This window comes from Ascochyta rabiei, chromosome 1 (genome assembly GCF_004011695.2).
Source record: "Ascochyta rabiei chromosome 1, complete sequence".
Taxonomy (NCBI): Eukaryota; Fungi; Ascomycota; class Dothideomycetes; order Pleosporales; family Didymellaceae; genus Ascochyta; species Ascochyta rabiei.
The window spans coordinates 3,221,534-3,248,749 of record NC_082405.1 but is presented as its reverse complement, the minus strand read 5'-3'; the positions used below and the strand labels follow the sequence as shown (position 1 = coordinate 3,248,749).

The window sequence follows — 27,216 nt, the reverse complement described above, 5'->3', positions numbered from 1 at the left end:
CGCCCCACCAGAAACCGGCGAAAACTCAAGTACAACATCAACCGTCATCGGCAACGTCACCAACGGCCCAGTATCTGTTCCTCGTTGCAACCAGTGATCAGAGCTCTGAAGCGAGCAAGCAAAGACTAAGGACTGTGCGAAGTCATGTTATGAAAAATTACTCGCAACAACAGCAGCTGCAGCAACAAAGAGACCATGGGGAGAAATCGCAGTCCAGGTCTCCGCGAGAGAGAAGAAAAAGCAAGCAACGCGACAAGAGCAGTCGGTCCACGTCCTTCGACGCTGGGAAAAGTGTGACTGGCCTCGGTAGCTTAGACTGGCTTAGAACAGGATCGATGTTGTCCTCACCGCTATCCACCTTCTCGTTTCTAGTCCCTTGCTTCGACCCCAGCCTTGATCGGCCAGATCTTACTAGTGAGTAACTACTGTCCTACCTATCCTACTGGGAGTTTTGTCAAGAGGTGGCTAGGCGTGAGCAAAGACACCCATCTCTCTCTACTATCACCCTCGCTGCAGGGGACGTGGGGTGTGGGTGTGGGTGTGGGTGAGGCGTGCATAGTGGGGCGCGCGGTTCACAAAAGGTCGCGGATCGTGGTTGGTGGTCCAGATGGCTGACCGGCAAAATTCAACCTTCACTACCTCCACTTCCACTTCCACCACCACGCACTAACGTGTGGAGCCTGAAAATTTCGCTGCATACAAAAGTCCATATAATGGGATGTGCATTGGCGCAAGAGCGCCTGCACAAGATTATATCTGGATCAGAGAACTCGCACGAACTTCACGGAAGGCATAGGAGGAGTCAGCAAAGGGGAATTTTTCCTATAGAGGAAGTACAGTATTGAATGTGGGTAATTCAGCATTGGGCTAATAGATCCGTCTGAAGACTTGACTGTATAGTGGTGTTCATTGCGTACACAACATAAACAAAGTCAGTATTATTCGGAGCAGGTCTCAGTTTATGGGGTTTAGTACTCTTTGCAGAAGAGACGCTTTTTTACTGTCAAGTTCCATATTCCCTAAGGTACATCTTCTAAATTTATTGATATCATATAACTAGCAGAGTTTGCCTGGAATGACAATCAAAGTAAGAATCTCAACTGCACTTTTGTTGCATCCTGCCGAGACAACGGAGATTAAAGATACAGTAACAACTCAACACAAAAACCTGCCTCTAGCGGCGAAGATACGCTATTGCAACCCACTTTACCGACACAAAGCATCTCAACATTGATAAAAGTGTTCTTCTGCGAGCAGAGATGTTCTTCTACCATTCTTCCTCGTCATTGCTGCCGCTGCTGGATAATCTTGACATAAGTGCGACGACAACACAATAAAAGTCTGTCTTACGTCCGAATATGTCACCCAGCAGAACACATGGCACATCTAGCAACAACTAGCAGACGCATTAATACAAGACCGTTACAGGCACAAACTTAGTCCGCTTTTTATGCGGATGTGGCAAGGCGTAGTTACTGACTTGGAATTTTGCAACATGTAGCAAATCCCAGGTCGCGTCTTTCTATCCACAATTGAAATTACTGTTGTCTTGAAACCGCCACTCACGCTGCACGAAAAACGTGGTACCTCTCATCGCGCTTGATAAATGCTCCAGAGTCTCTTATCTTTGTTTCTCAGTTACAACCGACGTTTCATCTACAGAATCTCGCACCTGAAGTCTGGCACAGTCCTTGACGGGCTCCATCACTCATCGTTCCTCTTGTCCGGACCGAGCAATTTACCTTCCCTTCTCACCAGCCATTTCCAATATTTCGAAGCGTGATACAGATCTTTCCCGAAACAATGCCAACTCGTGATGGCGAGAGAGTCTATCGAATACTGTACACGATACTTTGTAGGACACGACCGACACCGTTAGTAGACGGTCTCCCCCGATTGCGCCCTGGATATTTGCTCCTGTTCGGACGGTGACGGTTGCTTGAGCGAGTTCATATTGACACTTGTTTGCGCCGCTACAGGGAAAGCATACTTGATGGCATGGATCAGCAACGATCCGTTCAGCTCGATGCCTTTGATATATCGGGATCTTTCCGGTAAGTCGAATGTGGTGGACTGATGAGGGCAAAGACGGATTGGAAGGGTCAGGAGATCCGACACGCAGAAGCTCTCCTTGTCCTTACTCTGAAGAGTGTGGACAAGCTTGACGATCAAATTGCCATCAATGTGCCGTCCATTCGATTCGATTCTCCAGACGAGGTCTTTCTTTGTAATTGTAAAATCACCAGATAACGTGTCGATGAGAGGCCCATGACTATGTTCGGAGCCATATTCTTCGGGGGTCTTCAACGCATCGGTGATATGCACAAAGACTGGGTTGTAGCCGTGCCAGTCATCCTGGGGAGGGTAGTCAATCATGGCGTCTTGCCCGAAGCAACACTTCGTCAATCTCGTTTCGCGGTGGCTTCTGGCTGGTTGGAGCAATGGATGGAAGACTTTGCAGTAGGGGCAATACTTCAGAACGTTAATCCAATCTCGAGCAAACAATTTACAGAGACTCCTGCTGTCCATAGACCATTGCTTTTCCTTCTTGTATCGCACTCATGATCGCGTGCCAATAATCTCTGCTGCTTCCTTGCAAGAGAGCGTAAAATACATTACTGATGCCAATGGAACGTCGCTGGCGATCTGCTGGAGCAAGTCCTTTGGGAGACTGAAGAGAAGTGTCTGCTGGTTAGGATCTGCCACGATCTCATTCTAGGATCTTGCATGAAATGTAGGCGGCGAATACTTTGTCTTTCGCTGCCTACTGCTTGGTCCCTGCGGTATATTATTGGCCAAAGCGCATTGCTTCAAGTAGGCAGTTGGCTGCGCGTGCAAGGATTACACGCAGGGACCGTGTGCAGGGATCGCATGCTACTGTAAGGCCATCTTATAAATATTTGGTGGGTGTCCAACAAACTTGCTGACATAGTCAGCAGCATGAACCACATGCGATTTTCCCATGCAGAGTTCGTCAAATTTCCCTCGGCTATGCATGGGTCCCAGTGTAGGTAAATTCAGTCAACACAGAATTTAGCCTAAACATCAAGCCTTCTTTTACCTATCTTACACCAGTTAAAGCGCTTAAATCAGCTGCCTGAAAATCCTTTTTTGCCCTGCGCATTGCTGCAAAAGGATATGTGGGTAGTTCTTGCTTAAGCTACTGCTGGACTCACCTACACTACTTATGCCTGCTACCATACTGTTCCCAAGTGACCAATTAAGATCAGTACCTTATACTACCCGAGCCATACGAGAACACCTGCAGTAGGGAATTAGAATCTGCTGGCCTAAGATCTGAGAAGGACGCATTGGCTTTTACGTTTCAAGAACACCGTGGGTGATATTATACTAGGGTTTCAGGAGCTTTGTGAATTCCTAAAGATCTGTCCAGACTACTAAACTCAGACCCTAGACGAGGCGTGAAAGAGAGGCACCGCGGTTCTAACTAATGCAAAGCTATTGGTCGGCTAACGCACCATGTCACACAAAGAACCACTAATGACATAGCAATGTTCTTGGTTCTAGCGTTGCATGCACACGCACAACGCCTTTTCACGTTTGCTAGACTGCGTCATCAGCTTAAGAATGATTTCAGATTGTTTCGCTATGCAATGAATGTCTAAACGCAGCTGTCTTAGATTTTTCCAATGCAGTACTGTAAAGCAAGACATTTCATGTGTGGGGATGCTAATTTTGTGAACTAACTTATGTCTCTAAGCTCGGGAATGTAATTTTGCGTAGCTCACTAACAGTGCACAATATTCAGGCACCCTATACGCGGGTCCAGCCGCGGTGGTAAGACGGTGCTTCTGAATCCGTACAGAAGGCTAGCCTAACGTCAGGGGTTAAGGCAAGGCTAAATTCGAGCAATTGCCATATTCGTCGCAGATCCGTTCTCGAAGTCAACGCTCATGTTACGTGCTGATACTTTCAATTTCTGACTGCAGCCTTAGTCGCATTGTCGCGCGGATATACGATGCCTATGCAACAGCATTTTGCGAAATTGCATAGCCTGAGCGACGCTAAACTATGAGTGAGCGTCATGCCAGCTGATCTTAATTACCTCTCGTCATCGTCAAACTGTTACAGTGTTGTGGTGCTGCTATAACGCTTCAAGGTTGAAGATATTCTGCATTCTGCCACCACGAAGCGAAGTCTGAAATGCTGTCGCCACCTCCATGCACTTGCTGACAGCTACAGCAAGCCACACTAATGGATGATGCAGTCCCGGGGTTGCAGAGCCACATCTACAAGGGGAGTGCCTAAACGCAGTAGAAATACGAGCTGCTTGCACTGAGCATCTAGTGATCTTTTACAAGAGGAAAACCCCGGTTGTGGCAAATCGTGTTTCTACTCTGTTAGGCACACCCCTTGTGCCTAGCGTGCTGCGTGGCCTGCAAATCAGAGATAACCGAGTGGGCTAAACCCAAAGATGAATTCTATACACTTAAAACCTGCCGTTGAACGCGCGGGCCAGGCGGGAGCAACGGATGTGGTTCATGATGTTGGAAGCCTTGTGAACGTGGGGTGACATGACTCGACCAATCGTTCCTTCTGCAATCGGACCTAACGCTTTAAGGGAATAGCTGTTGTGGCCAGATATCAGCAAATCTATTACTCTTTTCGGCTCTCACCCGCACTGCACGCTGTTAAGGAGACCCGTGCTCAGAGAACACGCTCGATTCCCGGCGCGTACCACTGTCGGTGATGGGCTATAAGTACCGCATGAAGTCTGCAGACAGTAGGGCCTTGGTCTGGCTGAACGCGATCTACAAAGGTCAGTTTGTTAACTGTACCCCATAAGAATCTTTGCTTTCTTGAACCGAAAAATAGTTCAGCAAGGCGACGCATCAGCCATGCCTTCTTCAACAACATTGCCCAGACCGCAAACAAAGACACCGCGCCACCAGTATTTATCTCGCAACGAGAGGCTGCAGATTCACACTCTGCGCCTTGCTGGGCATACGCATAAATTCATCGCAGAACTGCTTCGCGTCTCGACAAGACAGGTTTCCTACGCTCTCCAAGCTGATAGCATCACACCAAAGAAGCGAACGGGTCGTCCACGAGAACTGAGTGATGAACAAATCGACGAGCTTGTGGCCTACGTTCGACATTCTCGGTTTACTCGTCAGATGAGCTTTCTGCAGCTGGCTACAGGCCCGTTCGCCCATTGGCACGTAGGCGACTACGCAATACGGGGCGCCCTACGAAGCAGAGGGTATATACGCCGCGTAGCCCCACCCAGGTCTTCGTTATTGGCGGCATCTCAGCAGCAGCCGCTTTGATGGGAAGGGGCTTTTGCGGCATTGGCGTTTGGACAGTGGGGAGACGTTGCATGGGATAATGAGCCCTGGGTCACAAGCGGAGGGGGGCACAGAAGAGTATGGGTAACGGCGTTGGCAGAAGAGAAGATGGAACATCTGTGTGCATAAATAACTACAGAGACTTGGAGCGGACCAGATTAAGCGGCTAGGCCGTGTGCATTGAACTTTGAGGAAGGAGAACAGGGTGCATGGGGCATGGATTGTAACACTTGCTGGATCGAGCGGGACATAAGGAACCATTGTCATGTAGGCTCAATATATAATCGCGATCGTCGTCTTGAGTTACATCCTCTAACTGCATCTTCTCTCTAATGAGCTTAGTAAGTACTGGGGTTGACTTGACTCGCAGAAGACTCCAGACGTCCTATAGAATTTTTGATCAACCAATACAAATGCAGGCGAGGCTCAGAGCTACGTTTTGAAATACAGGTAAGCATGTGTTTAAATGCAGATCCTTGGACATCATGTTGCCAACGAAAGGCAGCCTTCGGGTTCCAGTAGCGCTGCAGATGTATGTACAGCTGCATCAGACCGTCCGATACCGCCAAATCTTCTCGCCAAGAACCACGGCGTAGAGAATGGACGATACGTCCGAACAAGAGGAAGTATTCTTATAAATCTGCCATCTAGATGCACGAAGCTACAAAAGAAGCATTGCTCAAAGAAATAGCGACAGATGCTCTATGGCCTATGCACAAAAGCGGGACGGATCTGTTCCTAGAATCTTACTTGCTACTCTCAATTACTGCTTTTCTACCACCAACTGACCCCCATCTTTATCTTTCCAAAACTTTATAAGCAGCCCCTTCGCCTTTTCCTCCATCTGAGCTGGACTCAAAAGCCTCTCTTCCACTACCGGCTGCCGCAGCCCGTGGAAGAAGTACGCCAACACATTGTTCGTCCAGGGCACCATGTTCCTCCTCCGCGTCTCGACCATGATCGCAATTAAGAAAGCCAGACTACCTACGAGCTCGAGTGCAGGCAAGATCAGCCATGGCCATGTAACGACGGCGCGGGTGGTAGTTGTGAAAGCTCTGCCTCGAACAGGAGCGGGCTGATACGGCAGGTTCCTCAGTCCAAGTGACATTGCCTCGGCGAGGTTTTGCATTAGATCCGGAAAACCGGTGTTGGATTCGTTCATGGCCTGGTAGATAGGCTGAACAAACAGTGACGAGGGCGCAATGATTTCCTGCACTTGCGAGTCGTACCCAACAAGGCCGGCAGGAAGAGTGGATAGATTGCGCCAGCCGGTCACATCACCCTCCAGATACGTTGATGACCATTTGGATAGGGTCCCACCGGCGTATCCATTCACACGAAAAGCTGTCGGGGACCCAGGCGGATGGAGCACTATATCTGTGAAGTACCCGCTCGCATTGTAGAAGGACTGCGTCTGGTCTGTCCACCTTGACACCTCAGTCTCGTAGATTGATCCATTGGTAGCAGCGGCGCGCATGGTGCGAACACAGTATTGGAGTAAACACTGAAACGCAACAGGAGGCGCGTTGACATTTCCGGTGTCTTTGGTGGTAAAGTTTGAGTCTGGCTGTTCGATGAAACTACCGTTCAAAGGCCCTACACCCAGAACGCTGAAGAGTTTTGAGCCGTTGTTGGCGAAGGCGACTGACGCCCAGGTTTGTCCGGGCTTCTCAGCATAGATGTTAGACCCACCTTTTGGTCCACTCAACGTCGTGGAGAGGTTCAGCAATCCATTCGATTGCAATACACTTGCTGAGTAGATCTCTCCTGACTGTTTTCCCATCAGGGTGAAATTATTTGGCAGAGCGTAATGATTTGTGGTATAGTACGCCTTTTTCTCTTCGCGATCTTGCCCTACGAGGATCATCTCAGCAGTTGCTTTGATTTTCCGAAGCTTCGAAGTCAGGTCTACGCAAGTGTTGCATACGCCCAGTGTTTCATATGGTTCCCAGGTGCAGTTGCTCGTAGCGCAATGGGTTTTGGCGGTGAAGGCAGTGTCGGGTCGACTGAACAGTCCAACATATGGAGCAGACAGCATTTGTGGATCGATGCCATACACGTTTGTCCCATCCGCAAGCTGTGCCCACCCTGTACCATTCATAATATTAGCAACCGGCATCTGAGCATCATTGCTTTGCGGAAAGACGACGTGATAGCTCAGGGCTTGTTGGGTAAATGTGGCCATTCCAAGCGCGAGGATGATGACGACAGCGCTGAAGGAGCCTGTCAATCTAGACACACCAAGTAAGCTCCTCTGAATGCCTTCTCAAGACTCTTACATATGGAGAGACTCTTACCCGCCTTTTCTTTGAGTAAGAAGTAAAATGCTTCCCCACGGGCCTCTGCTAGCTTCATCAATTGATCGAAAATCATCCATCGGCCTTTTTCGAACTGCTTGCAGCCATTTCACTTGTCCGATTCCTGTTCTGACAGGAACGACGAGCAACAGTTCAGTAAGCGTAGCTAACACTCCGATGACCGCATTGGGCGCTATTCCGAACTGCAAGTGAGGTAGTGGCTGTCCCTCGAAACTCCGCATGACGACGACAATGGCAACGAAGCAGCAGAAGCTTCCGCACCAGCTGAGGATCTCAAGCTTCCACCACAGCCATGTTTGTGATAGAGGCGCTTGTTTGTTGAACTCTGTGCCGCTCGCGGATTCTGATCTAGAGCGTTGGGCTTTGATGGTCTGCTCTTCCGGGAGAAGTGATTCGCGGACGCATACGCCTTTCTGGCTCGCGTCAAGTTCTTGTACCACGCCGTGCATAGTGAAGGCTCTGACAGTGTCGTGGAGTCTTGATTTGTCTCAGCCCGCGAACCTATTGTCGTGGAAAGGCAGTCCGGACATATAGCAGATACTCAAGCATTCGACGTAAGCGAACAAAGGGGTTGAGGCAACGAAGCTGGATCGAGAAAACGAAGCTGCGGTGGTAAGTGCCGCTTGTCTTTTGGCCCCCATCAGGCGTCCAGCTGCCCCCACCTTCAAACTCACGACCAGCCGTACGCGCTTGCTACCAGCCAGTCTACCCTTGTGCTAATGTTAAATGCCAAACGGCACAAGTGTTGCTATTCGGCTAAGTTCCTATGTACGAAGAGACTCGTTCCTTTTGAGCCCTGGCCTGTTTGCGTGAGTGTGCGGGTCTGAAACGGAGGATTCAAAAACAATATAATATTCAACTCCAATATCGAATCGTGTGAATTGCTATTATATTGCGGTGCTGAGAATTGCAAGATGATGGAATGATAGCAAAAACTTGCTTGAAAGACCAAGCGCACCCCGTAACCCAAGGTGAGGTGGCTTGGTGCGAAAGCATGTAGCGGATCCCAAATTGATGAAAACGATACATTAAGCTCTTACCTGGCAGATAGGATGCAAGGCACGTTGCGAGTGTGTGGTCATAGATAACCAGATCGATATGTCGATGTTCAAGGACAACGTAGTGGAGTTTAGAAACAGGAAAATTGGACAAATTCTGCATCTCCGATCTCTTGTGGTCGCCGCATTAGTCGACAAAATCAATTGACAGCAACCACCCACAGTACTTGTAGGGGAGACTCCACCGCTCTTCAGTCGGAGGAGTGCCTGACGGCTCTCTTCCCCTCAGGAGGCTCCTAGTGATCACGTACTTGATTAGGTACAAACACGATTTCTTCATTTTTCACTCGTTGGCCTATCCATCTCATTATTCAAATCTTTCAATTCTACCTTCAGTTTCTAAGCAATATTTTTCAGTTTCTAAGCAATATTTTTTAGACAGCAAGGTCCCTGGACTCAGACAGTTGGTGAGCGCATCTCAAACAGCAGAGACGTTTCTCACCTCAAGGATTCTAAACGGCAAACGTACATAGAACAGCGTTCAGAGGCAGGGCGAACTGTGACTCCACTGCTTCGCAAGTTCGCAGTACCCTGCGGGAGGTCAGGCATCGTGACGAGATCCATAGCGACGAGAATCACATTCACCATCATCATTCTCGTCAGAGTCGAATGAGTCTGACTTGTTGTTGGAAACCATGTTACAACCAACAAGGTCGAGATGGAGCACGGTCGAGATAGAGCACAGTCAAGATGGAACCAAGCAGAAGTTCATTGTCGTAACGTGCAGCTTGAACAAATAAACATCAAGAGAGTTTGTAGTTCTACGCAGGGAGAGTGTAGTGGTGAGCTCGTATAAAGAAATGCGCCAGACTGCGGGTGATGATATACCTTGATGATCCAGCAGCATCACTGTCAGCCGCCACAGCATCTAGCTTTTGTTGTGACAGGCACCCGTATAATTACAGAACGGCAGGCTGTCAATCGATGGACTCTTTTCGCACCGGTCCATATCCGTTAGCGATTTTCACGTCACAGCAGGCATGTCTTGACTTCTTTTGTTTCGCTGCTTGAGAAATTGGGAGATTTGTTCGACACGTTTCAGTGGGAGAGTATGGAAATTGCCGGTATATCTGGATGTCTAACGGAAAGATGCACGCGCTACTAGTCTTCCGGCACGTCCTTGATAATACAGGACTCCAAAAGCTCATTCAGGCTGGCAGTGTATCATCACTTGTACTGTGGCAGGTTGGGTCGAGCATTTAAGCGCAGCTCGAAGCGAAGCTTAGCCGTGGAATTCTTTGCCGACTTGCACTCAGCTGTCATTACACTGTGTCCGGGTGACAACGTAAGGTACACCTAACGCGGGTACTTGTTGCGTGCACTATTGAGCTAGAAACCAGCGCGGATAATGTGAGGTCGTCCCAGAATCTTGAGATAGTAGAGTACGCCGCCATGCCCGCTGCGATGTTTCCCAGTACGGGCATCGTGCGTTGTCCCTTGGCTCTTTTCGACAAACAGGACGAAGATTACGATGTCTAGTCTTGCAGCCTGTCGCGACTCACTCGTCCTGGTCGTGTGGTGGCGTACCTGGATCCTGACATTGTCGTGCCATGCGTGGAGCAGCTGCCGGCTGTTTTGTACCATTCAGATCGACCATGTAGTTCCTGCAGACGATGAGTATAATTCAGTACCCTCCACTCCCGGAAGGCAAACATACCTTCATCACGTATCCATCCACACAGAACACACCCTCTCACACCGACCCCAACAAGGGAAACACAACCCTCGGCGGCGCAACCTGCACGCCTCCCTCCCTCTGCTCATCCTCCCACCGCCCCTGCGTCTCTCGCAATCCAAAAACTGCGCCGCCCAGCAACGGCGACGTCTCCGGGCTTCTCGACCGAGGACCTCTGCGACCTGACGGCAGCGCAGGAACTACTGACGATGAATGAAATGTCTCTGCAGCGGAGACTCCCTCCTCAGACGACGCAGTGGAGCCACGGAACATCCACCGGAAGAGGGTGAAAGCGATCTGAAAAGACATAGCGGACGACATGGCAGAGTGCGATCAGCCCAGCCCAGCAGCCGTACACGAGACACGAGACACAAGACACAAGAGACACAACGAGAACAAGACAAACAACGAAAAAAGATTGAAGACACGATCCTCGCAACGCAAAAAAAAATAAAAATTAGGAAAACCGAGACGAGAGATATACAGCCCCGACGCACCCACAGCTCCAAACACACCCACGCCGTAGCAACGCTGCCGTGTAATCCCCCCGCCGTGACACAACCCGCACGGAGCCCGCACGGAGCCCGCCCAGCGCTCGCCGGGAGGAAAGCTCTACGGAGGTCAGCAACGGCAGGGTGCGCGGGTAGTCTGACCGGAGCATCCGAGTCCGAGTCCGAGTGCGAGCGAGCAGGCGGGTGGTTGTGGTTGTGCATGTCAGCAAGGCTTAGCTCAACCACAGCACACCGTGCGAACAGCGGGTGCGAATCCGGCCAGGTGATGCTGAGCGGTTTTGCAGCGAGGTGGAAGGAGGGGGTGGGGTGTGCAGGTGTAGAATGGAGAGGAAGAAGAGGAGGGGGTTATCAATGCGTTTGCTCGACCATCTACCGACTCGGGGTGCAGTCTTCGCGAAAAAGAAACAGATCCAGAAACCTCTCTCAGGGCCCGTCGCATCCCCAAGTCTCCCGCGTTGTCTTGCCAGATTTGGGATTTGGGATGTATATTGTCTATCCTACTAATATATCTTATTCCAACGTTCATGACACGATGGCCGAGTGGTCTAAGGCGGTAGATTTAAGCCCGAATCTGCAGTCTTGCTAGTCATTTCTGCAGGAGATGCGCGAGTGCTCAAATCTCTACTACGGAAACGTGCGTGGGTTCGAACCCCACTCGTGTCATTATGCTTTTTCTTGCATCTTAATGCCTTCTTTTTTTTATTTAGTGCTTTTGGTCGCTTCACAACAGGGTGTGTGTGGGGTGGGTGGTACGTCGTACTCTCTTCATTCGCAGTTCGCGGTCTTGCGTGGTTTGCAGACTTGGACGAGACGTGACGAGACGTGAGGAGACTACGTACATGTATAGGAGGATGATACTTTTCCAACCCAGTCCTATCGTAATGGTATCGCGACCATGGCAACAAAAGGAAATGAAGAGCCCAAACGCCGTGTATGCAATCCTCCACATCCACTGGGAGATGCTCACGCCTGCATGTCTCCTTTTCAGCCGGCTGCCTACGTAGGCAGGTGCGGCCCACCCCCTTGGTTCGCTGTCTAGGCGTCCTCCTTGATCTCCAGCTTGCTCTTCTTGTCCTCGCCACCAGCGTCGTCGTCGGCCTTGCGCTTGTTGCTCGTATCCTGGACGACGGGGACGCCGTGGGCGTCGCGCTCGATCGGCTTGGACTCCTTGGACTGGTCGTCCTTGCCGCTCTGGAAGCGGTCGCGGCGGTCCTTCCAGTCGTCGCCGTCCACAGAGCGGCTGCGGTCGCGGCGAGAGCGCGTGTCGCGGCGGTTGCGGTCGTCGCGGCCGCCGCGTCCTCCACGGGCACCGCGGCCTCCGCGGCCACCCCGAGCACCGCGGCCGCCAGACCGGTTGTCGCGGCCGTCGCGGTGCTCGCGCCTCTCGTCGGAGCGCTCCCACTCGGGCTTGATGCCCTTTTCCTTGCACTTCATCTCCGAGTACTCCTTCTTGCCCATGATGGTCAGGGCGTTGTCGTTGAACTTGGGGGCCGGGTCGAGGGCGAGGAACTGCTTCTGGCTGTCCTCGGTGTCGAACTCGACGAAGACGCTGCCCTTGAAGGTGCCGTCGGCCTCGCGGCGCTTGCGGACCATGACGGCGCCGAAGGGACGGAAGAATTGCTCGAGGGCAATCTGGCCGGCCTCGGGGTCGCCGAAGCCCTTGACGTAGGCGCTGCGGCCGAGGTCGTTGGAGGAGGCGCGCTGCAGGCGGAAGAAGAGGTCCGAGGTCGAGGGCGGGTTCTTCTCGTCGTCGTCCTTGGTCGGGACGGAGAGGGGCTCCTTGCGCTTGACGGCCTCGTTGCCGGGGCCGCTGAAGTCGCCGTCGTCCACGACCAGCAGGTCCTTGCTCTCGCGCAGGGCGGCGACGATGGCGGAGTAGGGCTGGAAGCGACGCATGCGCTTGAAGTCGGCGATGTGCTTGATGCTGACGGGGCGGTTCTTGGGGCCGTCGAGCTCCTTGAAGAGGTGTTCGTCGGTGACGAGGTTGTGGGTGGAGAAGTAGAATTCGACCTGGGGGGGAGGGAAGGGTCAGCAGGAGGCAAGGGTCGGGGAGGCAGAGGCAGAGGCAGAGACTAGGCAGAGGCAGAGACTAGGCAGAGGCAGAGACTAGGCAGAGGAGAGTCGGGGAGGCAGAGACTAGGCAGAGGAGAGTCGGGGAGGCAGAGACTAGGCAGAGGAGAGTCGGGGAGGCAGAGACTAGGCAGAGGAGAGTCGGGGAGGCAGAGACTAGGCAGAGGAGAGTCGGGGAGGCAGAGACTAGGCAGAGGAGAGTCGGGGAGGCAGAGACTAGGCAGAGGAGAGTCGGGGAGGCAGAGACTAGGCAAAGGTAGAGTCGAAGAGGCAGAGACTAGGTAGGGAGAGACTGACCTGGTTGCGGATCTCGACGGGGTCGTCAGTCTCGGGCAGGTCCTCGAACTCGTTGTTGCGCGCCCTGGGTCAGTCAGCAGGGTTGGACGGAGGGAGGGCGGCAGGGCAGCGACGCACTTTCTGTTCTTGAAGCCTCCTCCGCCGCGGGGGCCTCCGCGTCCACGGCCTCCACGAGCTCCTCGGCCGCCTCGGTGGTCGCGGTCGCGGTCATCGCGGCGGTCGCGGCGGTCTGGCTTGGCGTCGCTGCCGTTGAGGCGCAGGATCTCCTCGCCCTCGGTGGCTGCTGCTGGGCGTCAGTGGTGCAGAGTTTGTGTGCGGAGGTGCGCGCAGCTCACTCTTGGGCGCCTCGGCGGGCTTGACCTCGGCGGCGGCGGCGGCGGCGGTGTCGGCCATGGCGGGCGTGTGTCTGGGTCGCGGGGGGGGGAATTGGGCGGTCCAGGGGGAGTTGGGCAAAAGGGCACGGCGGTGGTGAGGCGAGGGCGGCGAGGGCGTCGAGGGCGTCGAGGGTGCAGGCGTCGAGGGCGTCGAGGGTGCAGGCGTCGCGCGGGCGAGAGCTCGGGTGGGGAATTTTCTTAGCGCTCGAGATTTTGGACGTCCATGCATCGCTGGGGCCGACGTCCGTCGTAGACCACGGCCGGCCACGACCTCGTCACCACCGTCACCACCACCCACCGCCACGACCCCCATCGCCGCCATGAGGAAGAAGCCGAGATTCCACTCGCTCAAGAAGCTGGTGCGTCTGCCATCTGCCATTCCGTTCACGTGACCTGTCTTGCTGGGTCCTGTCCTGCTGCGTCCTGTCCTGCTGCGTCCTGTCCTGCTGCGTCCTGTCCTGCTGCGTCCTGTCCTGCTGCGTCCTGTCCTGCTGCGTCCTGTCCTGCTGCGTCCTGCCATGCCATGTCCTGCCATGCCATGTCCTGTCACGCCCTGCCCTGCCCTACCCTCCCACGCCCTCCCACGCCCGCCCTCCCACGCCCGCCCTGCTGACGGTGACAGAAAATCCGCCAGGACATGTCGCGCTGGACGCTGTACAGCCTCGCGCAGCTGCGCCCGCCCAACGTCGCCACGCGCACCTTCTTCCAGCAGAAATGGACCGCCAAGGCCGACACGCGCGCCTACCACGGCGAGCAGATACGCGAGAAGAAGTGGGCGCGCCTGTTCAAGCGCTCGCTGCCCGCCGTCGTGCCCATGGACCACCGCTACCTCGCCCGCCACGACGGCAGCGAGCAGGCCGCCGGGCGCGGCCAGGGCGCCGACAGCGACAAGAAGGCCCGCGCCCCGCCCATGACGCCCTACATGCAGATGGCCTACCACCCCATCGAGCGCCGCCTCGACACGGCCGTCTTCCGCGCCCTCTTCGCCAGCAGCGTGCGCCAGGCCCGCCAGTTCTGCGTCCACGGCCTGGTCCGCGTCAACGGCAAGAAGATGCCCTTCCCCGGCTACATGCTCAACCCGGGCGACATGTTCCAGGTCGAGCCCGGCTCCGTCATGTTCGCCACGGGCGCCCGCAAGGACCGCTCCTCCACCGCCCGCCGCGTCGCCAAGGAAAAGGCCGCCGCCCGCGCCGCCGCCCGTGCCGAAGCCGCCGCCCACACCCCCCGCCAGCCCCCCGCCGACGCCGTCGTGCCCTCGAAGCGCGACGAGCCCACCCCCGCCGAGCTGAAGGCCCACCTGCAGACCATCATGGCCGACGTCGACGGCGTTCTCGCCGAAGACGTCGGCGCAAAGGACAAGCAGAAGTTCCGCGCCTTCCGCCAGACCGTCAAGCGCGCCATCGGCCTGTGGCGCTCCGCCTCGCCCGAGTCCATCTCCACCCTCGACGCCCAGTTCGACTTCCTCAAGACGCAGCTCGCCGCCCGCTCCGCCCCGCCCCCCGCCGCCGCCACCCCCGACCCCGCCGAGGAGCCCCTCTTCAGCGACGCCGACCAGGCCAAGCTGCGCCAGGCCTTTGACAAGCTGCGTCTCGAGACCGAGCACACCTCGGCCTGGAACCGCCGCAACGCCGCCGCCCCCTACGCCACCCCCTGGCGCCCGCGCGACTACATGAGCGCCTTTGCCTTCATCCCCCGCTACCTCGAGGTCAACCAGAACATCTGCGCCGCCGTCTATCTGCGGCATCCCGTCGCCCGACCAGGCCTCGCCGAGGTCCCCACCCCCTTCCCCATCGAGACCGGCCAGCTGGCCTTCAACTGGTACCTGCGGCGGAGGTAGCGCACGCGGTGCTGTGCCTGTGTGTAGGATACGTGTGTAGGATACCTGACCATGGACGTTGTGTAGCCTGCTGTGCCCACGACCCACAATCTAGCACGGGCCGCGTTTGCCCGAATCAATCCTTTTTATAACCCATCTCTTCTTCTGCTGTACACTGTATTAAACACCACTCTATTGTGTATACTATTAGGGAGGTTACAACTCTGTAAATAGAGAAGTATAGAGGGTGCTTAGGATAGACTAATAAGCTAGACAGAAGCTAGATAGAAGCATGACTAAAACAAGTAGCTTAGATAGTGTTATTACGCTTCTATTAGTATTAACTATAGGTAATATGTATATATATCCTGCTATGCCTATAACCTACAATCTAGTACAGGCTGCGTTTGCCTAAATTAATCCTTTTTATAATCTATCTCTTCTTCTGCTGTACACTGTATTAAACACCACTCTATTGTGTATACTATTAGGGAGGTTACAACTCTGTAAATAGAGAAGTATAGAGGGTGCTTAGGATAGACTAATAAGCTAGACAGAAGCTAGATAGAAGCATGACTGAAACAAGTAGCTTAGATAGTGTTATTACGCTTCTATTAGTATTAACCATGGGTAACATGTATATATATATATATATACATAGGCTGCATGCGCGTGGTGGGGATAAGAAGAGAAAGAAGACAATACAACGCTTACATCCAACAACGCCAATACAACGCTTACATCCAACAACAGCGCGCAAACCCCATCCCAATACATCGTGTCGAAGGAAAAGCTTCTTCACTCCGCCTCGCTCTCCTCCCTCTCCTCGCACGTGTAGATGCTCCGCAGATCCCGCAGCGTCTCGGCGCTGGGCCGCGGGCTGACGTCCACCACGCTGCTGTCGGGCGTCCAGCGCCCGCTCTCGGCGTGCGAAGTCGAGCTCGCGGCGTAGCTCCGCGCCCGCGCTCTCGACGCGTATTCCCCTGACCGCGCGAACGCGCTGCCGTCGGTGGAGTGCGTCCTGGCTCGCCCTGGCCCGACCGGCCTGAACCCGTCGGCGACAAACGGAATCACCTCCGCCTCGTACGTTGGCGGCTCGCTGGGCGCCCGTGAGCGGTAGCTGGGGAGGCTGTCGGTGCGGGACGGCGGGCGGGACGGCGCTTCGGGCATCGTCGAGGGCGGGTACGTCGATGTCGAGGCTACGGAAGCAGGCGCTGGAGGGAAGCGGGGACGACACGTGCACCCCCCGACTGCGTTCGCTGGTGGCGAGCTCCGCCCCTCCTCGGCGCGGATGATGTCGTGGACGATGTTGTGCGCCACACGCAGCTGCCGTATCTCCTCCTGCATCGCGCTCTCCAGCACGCTCTCCTGGTCCTGCATCAGCGCGCGCTTTTCCTCGTAGTCGGCGATGCGCGCTGCGTCCTTGCGCCAGTTGCCGCGCCACCAGTTGCGCCAGGCGTGTCGGCGGGCCGCGCGCTTGTACACGCGTGCGTTGTAGCGCTCTTCGTAGTCGGCGGCGCGCTCTGTGCGCGTGCGCAGGCTGGAGCACTTGTGCCGGATGACGGCGACCAGACAGCCGCAGCAGAGGATGCCGAGAGCGACCTCCAGCGCAATCATGTAAGGCGCTGGGCGCTGCTGGGGTCGCGGTGGGAGCTCCCCTGTGGATCCTTCGTACGGGCGAGGCTCCGAGTCTGGGTACTCCACCCTGGAGTCGGCCGTGATGCTGCCGTATCGTTGCGACCCAACATGGGCCGATGCGTAGGCCTCTGGACGACCCATGTTTTTATCTTGATCGTCAGGATGGAGGCGCAGATAGACGACTCGCCATGCGCCGTGGGCTCTGCCGGCGACTGTCTTGAGAATGCAAGAAAGGCCGTGGCAGTGCTTCCACTCTTCGGCAAAGCACCTGGTCTCCTTGCGGATCTGCGCGTGGATGTGTTGCTTCTTGCTGGCTACTGCCTGCTGGATCGCTTCGAGTTCAGCTTGGAGGGCTCTGAGCTCTCGGATCTCGTCTTGGAGATAGGGGTTTGCGTCTGCGGAATCGCCAAAGACCAGGCGGAGATGGGCCGGGGGGTCACGCCAGATATCAGACAGCTCAGGCGCAGGGTCCGGTTGGGTGTCAAGTCTGAGCAGGGAGGGCGGTGATGAGTTTTGCTTGAAGGAGATGGTAAAGCCGGAGGGTGTGTTTACAGGAACGCCGTCTATGGACCTGATGTTGACCGTCAGGATCTGAGCAGGCGCGTCCGCCTCCGCGTCACCGTGAAGACAGGTCGAGTTCCATGCAAGGGCCAGGTCGCGTTGGGGAAGCCGGTCATGCTGGAGGGCGGCAGGACTGGTGTACTGGTAGGAGCCTGAGCCGGATGCGTAGTCACCTTCCCATTGCTGGGGCAGGGGAACACCGTTGATGGTGATGTTGGAAGAGCCACAGGCGTGGGCGTGGGTGTGGGCGGTGAAGTTCAAGGTCTGGAGGCGGGTGAGCGGGGCGGTACACACGAAGAGAAGCCTTGCGCGGGCCTTACAAGTGACTCGTCATCCTGGTCCGTGTGGTCTTGGCCCAGACAGCCAGGGCAGGGCACGCGGAAGGTTGCTTGCGCGTAGTTTTGCTGAAAGTCTGCAGCCGCTTAGCAGGTGCCTGGAGGCAGCCAGCGCTGGGCACGAGAGGGGACGGTACCTAGCTGCAAAGGCTCGTGGTGCGGTCGCGCGACCTCGGCGTGGCCGGGAAGCGCAGCGGCCAGGGCGGGTGCAAGACAGGCAACCGCTGACAGCACCTTGGCCTTGAAGGAGCGCATGTTGGAGCTGGAGCTGGAGCTGGTGCTGGTGCTGGTGCTGGTGCTGGTGCTGGTGCTGGACAAAGACAAGGACGCAAAGAGAACAGCAGCAAAAGGAGGCGGTGTAGACAGACGTGCCACCACCGCAAGAGACAGCGGACGCGGCGACTGGTGAGACGTGGGAGCCGTCGTCCCCGTTCTTGAGCATCAGGCAGAAGGGCGGGCGGATACGCGGAGACGTCACAGTCAGCGAGTGTGGCGCAGCTGCCGGTCACGTTTCTACCGGTAGGTAGTCCATGGATGGGAGCCTGCGGGCCGTACCTAGTGCTGAACGGCACAAAGCAAGCCGGACGTGTTTCAATGAGCTGCACAGCCTGCCTGAGGCGGCCGTGTGTGCATCGCGAACGGCTTCAGCAGCGCCAGGAACGCTGAGAGTGAGAGGGAGTTGCCGGCGGCCGACTGCGTGGTCGTTGACTCGTTGTGCGTGCTTAGGGCTGAGCCAAGCGTCCGCGGTGCATGGACCAGGCAGGGCCAGTCGATGATCCCCTCATCCCCAGTGGGCGACCTGGACGACAGCGCCAGCGACGCCTCGTGTAGCCAAAGCCGCCCACATCGACGCCGCGATTGAGGTCATCTGTTTGCACTTGCAGTTCCTGCCCAACGCGCACATCACGACCCAACGCGCTCATCACGACTCAACGCGCTCAATCACGACCCAACGCGCTCATCACGACCCAACATAACGACAACATGGTCCGTCACAACGCGCCCTGCACGCCCCTCCCGCACTCACTCACCAGCGCCACAGCTTCCACTCGGCCTTCTCACCGCCGCGACCGGCCACCCGATGCTCGTCGAGCTCAAGAGCGGCGAGACGCTCAACGGCCTGCTGGTCAACTGCGACACATGGATGAACCTCACATTGCGAGAAGTCGTGCAGACGAGCGCAGACGGCGACAAGTTCATGAGGCTGCCTGAGATCTACGTCCGCGGCAGCACGGTCAGTGCAATCGACGCTGGGCGGCTTACGTAACCTGACGGCATGCAGATCAAGTACCTGCGCGTACCCGACGAGATCATCGAGCTCGTCAAGGACCAGCAGGTCAAGGACCAGGCCCAAAGAGGCGCACGCGGCGGCATGCACTCGCGAGGCGACCATCGCGGAGACCGGGGAGGCAGGGGCACGCGTGGACGTGGGCGAGGACGTGGAAGGGGAGGCGGTGGTCCCAACAACGCTTGAGCGGTTGCACGAGTACGTGAAGCCGAGGAGAGGAGCGTCAGCGCACCCCACGGAACACTCGACAGCCCTGTTGACGTACCCACGCCCGTCCACTTCGGAGCTACCCGCGCACTCGACGAAGCGACCGACCAGCGCACCCCATGCCATTCACACGTGCTGAATACGAAGGATACCCTGCACGCTGGCATATCCTCCCGGCTACGTCAAGTCACCGGCGAGGTGCTCGTCATTGCTGGTATTGTGCTTCCATGTAGAAATCTAAAACGCGGTTGCCAAGCAAGCTACCACAGCACCACCAACCATTCACGAGTACGCGGTCGTTCGCTGTTGAGTGCCTCTTGGCTGCTCCCTCCACTCCATCACTTGCGCACCTTCAGGTACCCAACGCGGCCAACCCACTCAGAAATACACGTACATCCTCTTACCACTGCTACTGAACCAGCACAGGGAGGGCCTGGATCCTATCCTGCATAACACGAGTAAGCTGCACTCTCCTCCATCTCCGCACTTGAAGGTACACAACAACACGCAAAATTAGTATTGCCATGCACGCGCTCTACAATGCTGCAAACGATAGATACATCGCAGCTGCGTTGGGATGGTCTCTGGCTATGCAGAACAACCTGGTCCCTCTACGATCGCGAGCATGTTCCTTGAAATTGCTGTGCCGCCCGCGTGCCCAAATGAAGGCAATTCTAAAACATGGGTTTTTGACTTGATGATTACCTTCAAGGTTAGTGGTTCCAACGCTAGAGCGGGGTCGAGCACCGTAAGCTTACTCGAAGCCAACTACAACAACGAAGCTGCTTCTCCCAAGATGTGGAACTACGTGCAGTGAGCAATATTCATTGATACTAGTCTGAGCTGCTCGACATTCGTTCCATGTACAGGCCTGGAAAATCTTCCATTCCCCTTTCAGCTACTGCCAGGCTCCACTTCAAGCCGCAAACATGACGAGCTTCACCATCTCAGACAGCGACCTTGACCAAATCAAGGATCAGGTCGTGCTCATCACTGGTCTGCACGCCCTCAGCTCTACTCCTGCAAACCACCCGTTCACGTGTGTTAGGCGCGTCGTCTGGCATCGATCTCGCAACCCTTCGCCGTATCGTCCAACATGGCGGTGAGGTCTATGCCAGCGACCTCAACCCGCTTCCTGAGCCTAACGCGGCTTCCGTACCCGTCTCCAAAGTCGATGTGACGGACTGGAAGCAACAGGTCGAACTGTGAGTATCGCCTTGCCGAGGGTTGTTTGATGCATTTCAACGCCAACGCACGGTGGATACGGTGCCCTGTGACAGTCTACAGTAAGCTTCGTCCGTAGTTCTACGCACACACGCAATAACCAAATACGCAGTTCTCGGCCTGATGCCCTCTCTAGCAGCCCACTTGCACCCCCAACTGCCCATCCGCATCAACGCCATCGCGCCCTCCTGGACCGACACCGGTATCCTATCCCCCGCGGTACTCTGCGCGATAAGAGACAACCTGCAACCCGCAGACGTACCAGCCCGCTCCGTCACCCTACTCATGGCCGATGCGACGCGGCACGGCGAGCTAGTGTACAGCGAGCGAGGAAGCTACATGGATCTGGAGAACGGCGCCAAGGGGTTCCACCAGCTGACAGCGAAGACGATCTCACTCAACTGCAGGTCATGAAGGATTTGATGTGCGCAGTCGAGAGTGGTGAGTGAGTTGCGGAACGCTGGATGTTTTCGCGAAGCACCCCGTGCGGAAGATGCCGTACATACGTACCACACTCTACCTAGACTCTCCAGCTTCAACGGAGCCGCGAAGATCCCGCTTCCCCTCCCGCACCAAGGTGCACATCTAGCTCTCGCTCACCCACGCTCCCACTCCAGACAAAGCTATCGTCGAGCCTCTTTGCACGTGTACAATCCCTCTTCTCGGCGGCGCGTCTGTATTCGTACAGTCGAGCCGTTGTTCTGGCTGTGTGCTCCTCCGGATTGCGCATGGAATTGTGGGATTACGAGTGGCTAACTACTGCGTGGTCGGAAAGTTTCCCGCTTCCGCTTCCGCTGTGCGGTGCTTGTTTTGATTCCGATGCTGTGAAGTTGGCACCGACTCCCAGCACACGACTGTGCACCTCTGGGTTTCGCAACACCAAGTACCGACGCTGCCTGCCGAACCCGTTACCAACAGCCGGCTGTGTCTAGATACCCCAGACTGTGGGGTCCCCGCGTGGGCGGTGTGTGAGTGGCCCAGGTTTCGCTACCAAGCGCTGCACCTTGCCGGGAGCAGCTAGCAGGCCCATAGATCACGGCCGGCTAGCGCTCGAGCTTCGAGCAAAGCGGCTGCCGCCAAGGGCAGCTAATCATGTCTGGATGCATGGCCAGCGGTAGAGGTATAAAGAAAGGACGGAGCTCCGTTTCGAGTTGCCCTCGCCCAAGACCGTCTCACTCGCTCGTCGCTACACGCCATGTCTGACGACCACCTCGACAAGAACACCACGAGCCTGCACGAGGACCTCAAGAGCGATAACACGCACACCGTCGCCGAGCACGGCCACACAGCGACTGACGTGTGCGACTCCCCAACGACTCCATTGGTGTCGACGTAGACTAACCAGCACAGCTACGGCAATGCGCTGCTCACATTCGACCCCAAGGCCGAGGCCAAGCTGAGGTGGAAGATCGACTGCTACATCATCCCCACGGTCGCGCTGCTGTATCTCTTCTGCTTCATTGACCGTGCCAACATCGGCAATGCGCGTCTGGCCGGTCTTGAAAAGGACCTGGGATTGAAGGGCTACGACTACAACCAGGTCTTGTCCATCTTCTACATCAGTTACATCATCTTCGAGGTGAGTTCCTGGGCATGTACCAAGGCGTCGCACGCTGCGTTTGTCCACTTCCCTGGCTGACAGCGAGAAGATTCCCTCCAATATTTGCTGCAAGTGGATGGGCCCTGGATGGTTCATTCCTGTTACATCGCTGTGCTTCGGTATTGCGTCTATCGGCACTGCGTTTGTCCATGACATCCACAGCATATGTGGCGTCCGCTTCGTGCTCGGCATCTTCGAAGCTGGCATGCTGGTACGTATCGTCTTGCACCCACCCACTTGCTCACGCGCTGACTTCAGCAAAAGCCGGGAATTGCCTTCTACATGTCTAGGTTCTACCGCCGATCTGAGCTCGCCTTCCGTCTGTCGCTCTACATTGTCATGGCGCCTCTCGCTGGTGCTTTTGGTGGTTTGTTGGCATCTGCCATTCTGACGCTAGACCACTTCGGGTCCCTGCACCGCTGGAGGATGATCTTCGCAATCGAGGGCATTGTCACATGTCTGCTTGCGCTCATCTCGTTCTTCACGCTGACCGACCGACCGGAGACGGCCAGGTGGCTCACACAGGAGGAGAAGGACTTGGCCGTTGCTCGCGTCAAGTCTGAGCGCGTGGGACAGCACGAGGTCATCGACAAGCTGGACAGGAAGAAGACGTTCCGCGGCATCTTCAACCCAGTCATACTGGCGACATCAGCCATCTTCCTCCTCGACAACATCACCGTGCAGGGCCTTGCCTTCTTCGCGCCTACCATTGTGCGAACAATCTACCCAAAGAACACGGTCGTCTACCAGCAGCTGCGCACTGTCCCACCGTACATTGTGGGCGCATTCTTCACGCTGCTGTTCCCCTTCCTCAGCTGGCGCTACGACCGACGCACCATCTTCATGGTCGCCGGCGCGCCGCTGATGATGGTCGGCTACATCATGTTCCTCGCCAGCAGCGAGCCTCAAGTGCGCTACGGAGCCACCTTCATCATCGCGTCAGGCGCCTTCTCCTTCGGCGCCCTCTGCAACGCGCAGGGCTCCGCCAACGTCGTCACAGACACGGCGCGCGCTTCTGCCATTGGCACCATCGTCATGTTCGGCAACGTCGGCGGTCTCATCTCGACGTGGAGTTTCCTGCCCTTTGACGGCCCCAACTACCGCATCGGCAACGGACTGAACCTGGCGACCAGCAGCGCCATCCTCGTCCTGGGTGTTTTGCTGTTGATGTGGATGAAGAAGAGCAACAGCAAGCGCGCGCAGGTCGACGTCGACGCTGAGCTGGCGGGCAAATCGGCGGGCGAGATTGAGGATTTGGATTGGAGGCACCCCTCGTTCCAGTGGAGGCCGTGATGGGAGAAGATCAGCAGCGATGTGTGCGTCTGTATCTACAAGTATCTACTCATTCGAACAAACGTTTTGTAATCATCAAGGACCCACTGCAGATGCGAGATAACAAAGCGAGCATCCCTGCCCCTGCCACCTCGCTCCCCCGCATGGCCGACCCACTTGAGCGGGAGCGAGCCGAGGTCCGCGTCGGTTGCGTCCACCACCAGCCGTGAGACAAAACCCCCACAACCCGCTGCCTCGGCGCCCTCCATGATGCCGTCCGCAATCGCCATCAAGAAAATCGACGGCAAGCCAGGAAAAGTCTACTACCCCCTCGAGAAAATCACCATCCCGGAACCGTCGCCAAGAGAGAACGAGGTAGGCTGGCCCTCCCCTTTTCCACTCTACTCCCGTTAACCCCCCCTCCAGGCTGTGATAACCCTCACCGCCGCCGCCCTCAACCACCGCGACCTCTTCATCCGGCAACACCTCTACCCGGGGACCACTTTCGGCGTCCCGCTCCTCGCCGACGGGGTGGGCATCGTCACTTCCAGCGGCGCCGGCGCCAAACCCTGGCTCAACGCGCGCGTACTGCTGAACCCCGGGACCGGGTGGACGTCATCCCCCGACGGCCCGGAAGCACCCAAGGGGTACGCGATCCTCGGCGGCACGAAGAGCAACCCGGCGGGCACGCTGGCCGAGAGCATCGTGCTCGATAAAGGCGAGCTGGAGGTCTGTCCGCCGCACTTGAGCGACGACGAGGCCGCGGCGCTGCCTCTCACCGGCTTGACCGCGTGGCGCGCGTTCCGCGTCAAGTGCGGCGACAACGCGCAGCGCGGGCGCAACCTGCTCGTGACGGGGATCGGAGGCGGCGTGGCGCTGATGGTGCTGTTGTTCGGTGTGGCGGAGGGATGCAACGTCTTCGTGACGTCCAGCGACCAGGCCAAGATCGACAAAGCAGTGCGGCTGGGCGCCAAGGGCGGCGTCAGCTACCGAGAAAAAGACTGGGACAAGAAGCTGCAATCCCTGCTCCCCGCACACCGGAACTATCTCGATGCCATCGTGGACGGCGCCGGCGGTGATGTCGTCAGCAAGGGGAGTAGACTGCTCAAGGTACGTAACGTCCCCGCGACCCCTCGCCAGAACACTGCCTAACCACCCAGCCCGGCGGCATCATCTCCATCTACGGCATGACGCTCTCGCCGAAGATGGACTTCCTGATGAGCGCCGTCCTGCGCAACATCGAAGTGCGCGGCTCCACCATGGGCTCGCGCACCGAGTTCGCAGACATGGTTGCGTTTGTGCGCGAGAAGCAGCTCAGGCCTGTGGTGAGCCGCAGCGTGCACGGTCTGGATATCGAGAAGATCGACGGGCTGTTCGAGGATATGCGCAGTGCGCGGCAGTTTGGGAAGTTGGTCGTCACGCTGGGCGAGCAGAGGAGGGCGAGCAAGCTGTAGCTTCTGGTCCATGGACGAAATCGAGGCCGAGCGACCGCGTACAAACAAGGCACTGGGATTGATTCACGCTGCAATTTTCATGTTATGATGCCGCTTTGCGTCCTAAGCCTTTTCTCCTCGTCCCTCCTGCTTGCACACTGCTATCGACAGGTGCCGCCACATCAAGGACGCTGCGCCACTTGTGCTGTATGGGCCGCCAGTCTCCAAACACGTTGTAATAGAGCGATCAACGCACTGGAGATCAGCCGTCGTGAACCTTACAGAATCATCCGCGCATCCAGCCTCGTCGTAGACACCAGAGCTTTTGTATCAAGGACCGGCTTCGCTAACCGCGCCACCCCACCGCAGGTCGAAAATGCACCACACGAGCGGCTTTGGGGTGCTTCCAGTCTCCCGGGAATGCTTCGCAGGCGCCAGGTCAATCTGATCATGTCGAATTAGCTGACCTGACCTGACCTGGCTGGAGATGAACCATCATAGGAACAACGCACCAATGGCGACGAACATCTAGTCATCAGGAAGAAAGTGGCGTGGCAAATTGATGCATCACAGCAAGATTTGAATAGCACACACCAACAAAGCATAAATACACCACACACTGTGCTGTAATGGCTTGCGAGAATATATCACATCTAGCGAGTTTGGACGAGTCGGCGTAGGAGCGAGTTGCAGACATCTACCAACACTCGGAAGAAGAGGGACACACTCCACATTCTTTAAATAGGCACAGAGTCCAGGAGTCTAAATAAATACCTGTAATAGTCCACTCCAAATTACACAACCCACATCTATCCCAGCGTCGAGATCTTTGTCCCATCGTCTGGCAACTTGCACCTCAACACCGCACCTGGCCATGTCCTCAAGTCTGTTCCATTGTTCCACATCGGCTGGTACGGTAGTTGGTTGATGTTCATGTAGATGTAGCCATCTGCAGCAATGCTCGCACCGTCTGGCCAGATGATCCTAGGGTCCCTCACAAACGGATGCGTCTGCAGATCCTCAGGATTGTAGTAGTAGATAGCGTTGTGCTCTGGCATGAGTTGGTAGATCAACCCATTTGAGTCGCCCTCAAAACCATTGGCGTTGCCACCGCGCTGGCCGTGATTGGTAACGTTGCTCGCAGCCGCGATCTCGACCAAGGGATCAGTCGGGGAAGCAAGGAGATTGGCAGTCGGGATGCTGTAAAGGTAGTTTGTAGTCAGCGCGGAGTAGTAAAGGCGAGAGCCATCTGGCGAAAGTTGCAGACCATCCAGACCTTCGCGCAGTGTTTGGATGGGAATCCCGATCGTCTTCTGGTAGAAAGGGCGTCCTTGGTAGCTGGGTACATCGCGGTCGACACGGAGGACACTTGGATGTTGGGTGAGTCGCCGCCAGCTTTCACCAGTTCCAAGATCGAGCATGATGAAGCCTGGTCGTCCTTCGTCACTGCTATCGACAATGTATGCCACACCTTGTCCTGAATGTGTAGCATTCGTGCGCAGATCGAAGCGGATATCGTTCATGTACGAGTCTGGAAAATGTACCGACGAAGGGAACGTGTATGTTGCGTAAACTGTGTCGTTTGCCAAATTGATGCCGATGATCTTTGGTCCACCGGGTTGCGCATATGGCATAGTCGGTGCACCACTCGAGTCCATGATGGTCGGCCGGCCAGTGTCAACCACCCACAGTGTCTCAGGGCGCTGAGAGCTTGCTGGGGTAATGTATACAGCCTGCACGGATATTAAGCCGGTGCTGTTTCCGCTTCCAAACATGATGCCATTCCAGGTTGTGTTGAGCTGGCTGACTGGGAGGTTCAGACTCGCAGACGGGTATGGACGCTCAGTAGTCTTGTTGACTGTTTCACCGAGCGTGAACGTGTAGTTGCCGCGAGTATAAGATGCAAAGATGCGGCCTGTGGATGACACGGCGATACCAATAGGCCATTGTTCGTAGTAGTAGTGGACTTCCTCAATCTCTGGACCGTAGGAGCCGGAATCCGTGCGCAAGATAGTTTGTGACGAATTCTGGAAGGTGACTTGCCCAGCCGTGACTGCGAGCAAGCCAAAAGCTAATGCCAGTATAGACTTCATGTTGGACGCGACTCAATGAAGTCGAGATACGCGGTCAACTGACTGGCGGTCTTCAGATGGAAGCAACATCCAAGTATTGCCTGTCCTTCCTATGATTTCACAGTGACTATGTCGAGTCTACGTTCGGCAGCTTCAA

The 27,216-nt window shown here is 56.0% G+C and overlaps 12 protein-coding genes and 1 non-coding gene across 13 annotated transcripts, besides 17 other annotated features; 7 read left to right on the top strand and 6 right to left on the bottom strand.

Annotated features, from left to right (window-relative positions):
• Positions 1–521: 521 nt before the first annotated feature.
• Positions 522–554: a tandem repeat.
• Positions 555–1,875: 1,321 nt separating this feature from the next.
• On the bottom strand, positions 1,876–2,376 carry EKO05_0000994 (uncharacterized protein; the record flags this gene model as incomplete). The annotated part of the gene is made up of 1 exon (XM_038944854.1): positions 1,876–2,376. The coding sequence occupies one exon, from the start codon at positions 2,374–2,376 to the stop codon at positions 1,876–1,878; it is 501 nt and encodes a 166-aa protein (XP_038803531.1).
• A 788-nt stretch (positions 2,377–3,164) lies between these two features.
• Positions 3,165–3,202: a dispersed repeat.
• Positions 3,203–4,901: 1,699 nt separating this feature from the next.
• Positions 4,902–5,248: a mobile genetic element.
• Positions 4,909–5,243: a mobile genetic element.
• Positions 4,917–5,177, bottom strand: EKO05_0000993 (uncharacterized protein; the record flags this gene model as incomplete). Its single annotated transcript, XM_059635547.1, has 1 exon — positions 4,917–5,177. The coding sequence occupies one exon, from the start codon at positions 5,175–5,177 to the stop codon at positions 4,917–4,919; it is 261 nt and encodes an 86-aa protein (XP_059491530.1).
• An 824-nt stretch (positions 5,249–6,072) lies between the features above and the next one.
• On the bottom strand, positions 6,073–8,076 carry EKO05_0000992 (uncharacterized protein; the record flags this gene model as incomplete). The annotated part of the gene is made up of 2 exons (XM_038936518.1): positions 6,073–7,540; positions 7,607–8,076. 2 exons carry the CDS (start codon positions 8,074–8,076, stop codon positions 6,073–6,075), a joined length of 1,938 nt encoding a protein of 645 aa, XP_038803530.1.
• A 2,638-nt stretch (positions 8,077–10,714) lies between these two features.
• Positions 10,715–10,788: a tandem repeat.
• Positions 10,789–11,398: 610 nt separating this feature from the next.
• EKO05_1t13 lies at positions 11,399–11,535 on the top strand. Its single transcript has one exon. It is a non-coding gene; the product is annotated as a tRNA-Leu (tRNA).
• A 141-nt stretch (positions 11,536–11,676) lies between these two features.
• Positions 11,677–11,704: a tandem repeat.
• Positions 11,705–11,907: 203 nt separating this feature from the next.
• Positions 11,908–13,842, bottom strand: EKO05_0000991 (uncharacterized protein; the record flags this gene model as incomplete). Its single annotated transcript, XM_038936689.2, has 4 exons — positions 11,908–12,882; positions 13,240–13,303; positions 13,357–13,522; positions 13,575–13,842. The coding sequence occupies 4 exons, from the start codon at positions 13,840–13,842 to the stop codon at positions 11,908–11,910; spliced, it is 1,473 nt and encodes a 490-aa protein (XP_038803529.2).
• Positions 12,923–13,218: a tandem repeat.
• Positions 13,433–13,464: a tandem repeat.
• Positions 13,602–13,637: a tandem repeat.
• Positions 13,714–13,770: a tandem repeat.
• Positions 13,843–13,889: 47 nt separating the features above from the next.
• Positions 13,890–13,934: a tandem repeat.
• EKO05_0000990 (uncharacterized protein) lies at positions 13,934–15,450 on the top strand (the record flags this gene model as incomplete). Its single annotated transcript, XM_038944853.2, has 2 exons — positions 13,934–13,972; positions 14,236–15,450. The coding sequence occupies 2 exons, from the start codon at positions 13,934–13,936 to the stop codon at positions 15,448–15,450; spliced, it is 1,254 nt and encodes a 417-aa protein (XP_038803528.2).
• Positions 14,791–14,863: a tandem repeat.
• Positions 15,083–15,091: a tandem repeat.
• Positions 15,092–15,138: a tandem repeat.
• Positions 15,324–15,954: a mobile genetic element.
• A 110-nt stretch (positions 15,955–16,064) lies between these two features.
• Positions 16,065–16,089: a tandem repeat.
• A 138-nt stretch (positions 16,090–16,227) lies between these two features.
• EKO05_0000989 (uncharacterized protein) lies at positions 16,228–18,218 on the bottom strand (the record flags this gene model as incomplete). Its single annotated transcript, XM_038936670.2, has 3 exons — positions 16,228–17,892; positions 17,949–18,040; positions 18,101–18,218. 3 exons carry the CDS (start codon positions 18,216–18,218, stop codon positions 16,228–16,230), a joined length of 1,875 nt encoding a protein of 624 aa, XP_038803527.2.
• A 6-nt stretch (positions 18,219–18,224) lies between these two features.
• Positions 18,225–18,277: a tandem repeat.
• A 670-nt stretch (positions 18,278–18,947) lies between these two features.
• Positions 18,948–19,437, top strand: EKO05_0000988 (uncharacterized protein; the record flags this gene model as incomplete). The annotated part of the gene is made up of 3 exons (XM_038937054.1): positions 18,948–18,950; positions 19,006–19,197; positions 19,246–19,437. 3 exons carry the CDS (start codon positions 18,948–18,950, stop codon positions 19,435–19,437), a joined length of 387 nt encoding a protein of 128 aa, XP_038803526.1.
• A 950-nt stretch (positions 19,438–20,387) lies between these two features.
• EKO05_0000987 (uncharacterized protein) lies at positions 20,388–20,667 on the top strand (the record flags this gene model as incomplete). Its single annotated transcript, XM_038936562.2, has 2 exons — positions 20,388–20,454; positions 20,507–20,667. The coding sequence occupies 2 exons, from the start codon at positions 20,388–20,390 to the stop codon at positions 20,665–20,667; spliced, it is 228 nt and encodes a 75-aa protein (XP_038803525.2).
• Positions 20,668–20,805: 138 nt separating this feature from the next.
• On the top strand, positions 20,806–21,096 carry EKO05_0000986 (uncharacterized protein; the record flags this gene model as incomplete). Its single annotated transcript, XM_059635546.1, has 1 exon — positions 20,806–21,096. One exon carries the CDS (start codon positions 20,806–20,808, stop codon positions 21,094–21,096), a length of 291 nt encoding a protein of 96 aa, XP_059491529.1.
• Positions 21,097–21,877: 781 nt separating this feature from the next.
• On the top strand, positions 21,878–23,575 carry EKO05_0000985 (uncharacterized protein; the record flags this gene model as incomplete). The annotated part of the gene is made up of 4 exons (XM_059635545.1): positions 21,878–21,981; positions 22,033–22,261; positions 22,332–22,493; positions 22,547–23,575. 4 exons carry the CDS (start codon positions 21,878–21,880, stop codon positions 23,573–23,575), a joined length of 1,524 nt encoding a protein of 507 aa, XP_059491528.1.
• Positions 23,576–23,821: 246 nt separating this feature from the next.
• EKO05_0000984 (uncharacterized protein) lies at positions 23,822–25,008 on the top strand (the record flags this gene model as incomplete). Its single annotated transcript, XM_038936567.1, has 3 exons — positions 23,822–23,929; positions 23,981–24,664; positions 24,715–25,008. 3 exons carry the CDS (start codon positions 23,822–23,824, stop codon positions 25,006–25,008), a joined length of 1,086 nt encoding a protein of 361 aa, XP_038803523.1.
• A 788-nt stretch (positions 25,009–25,796) lies between these two features.
• EKO05_0000983 (uncharacterized protein) lies at positions 25,797–27,080 on the bottom strand (the record flags this gene model as incomplete). Its single annotated transcript, XM_038944852.1, has 1 exon — positions 25,797–27,080. One exon carries the CDS (start codon positions 27,078–27,080, stop codon positions 25,797–25,799), a length of 1,284 nt encoding a protein of 427 aa, XP_038803522.1.
• Positions 27,081–27,216: the final 136 nt, after the last annotated feature.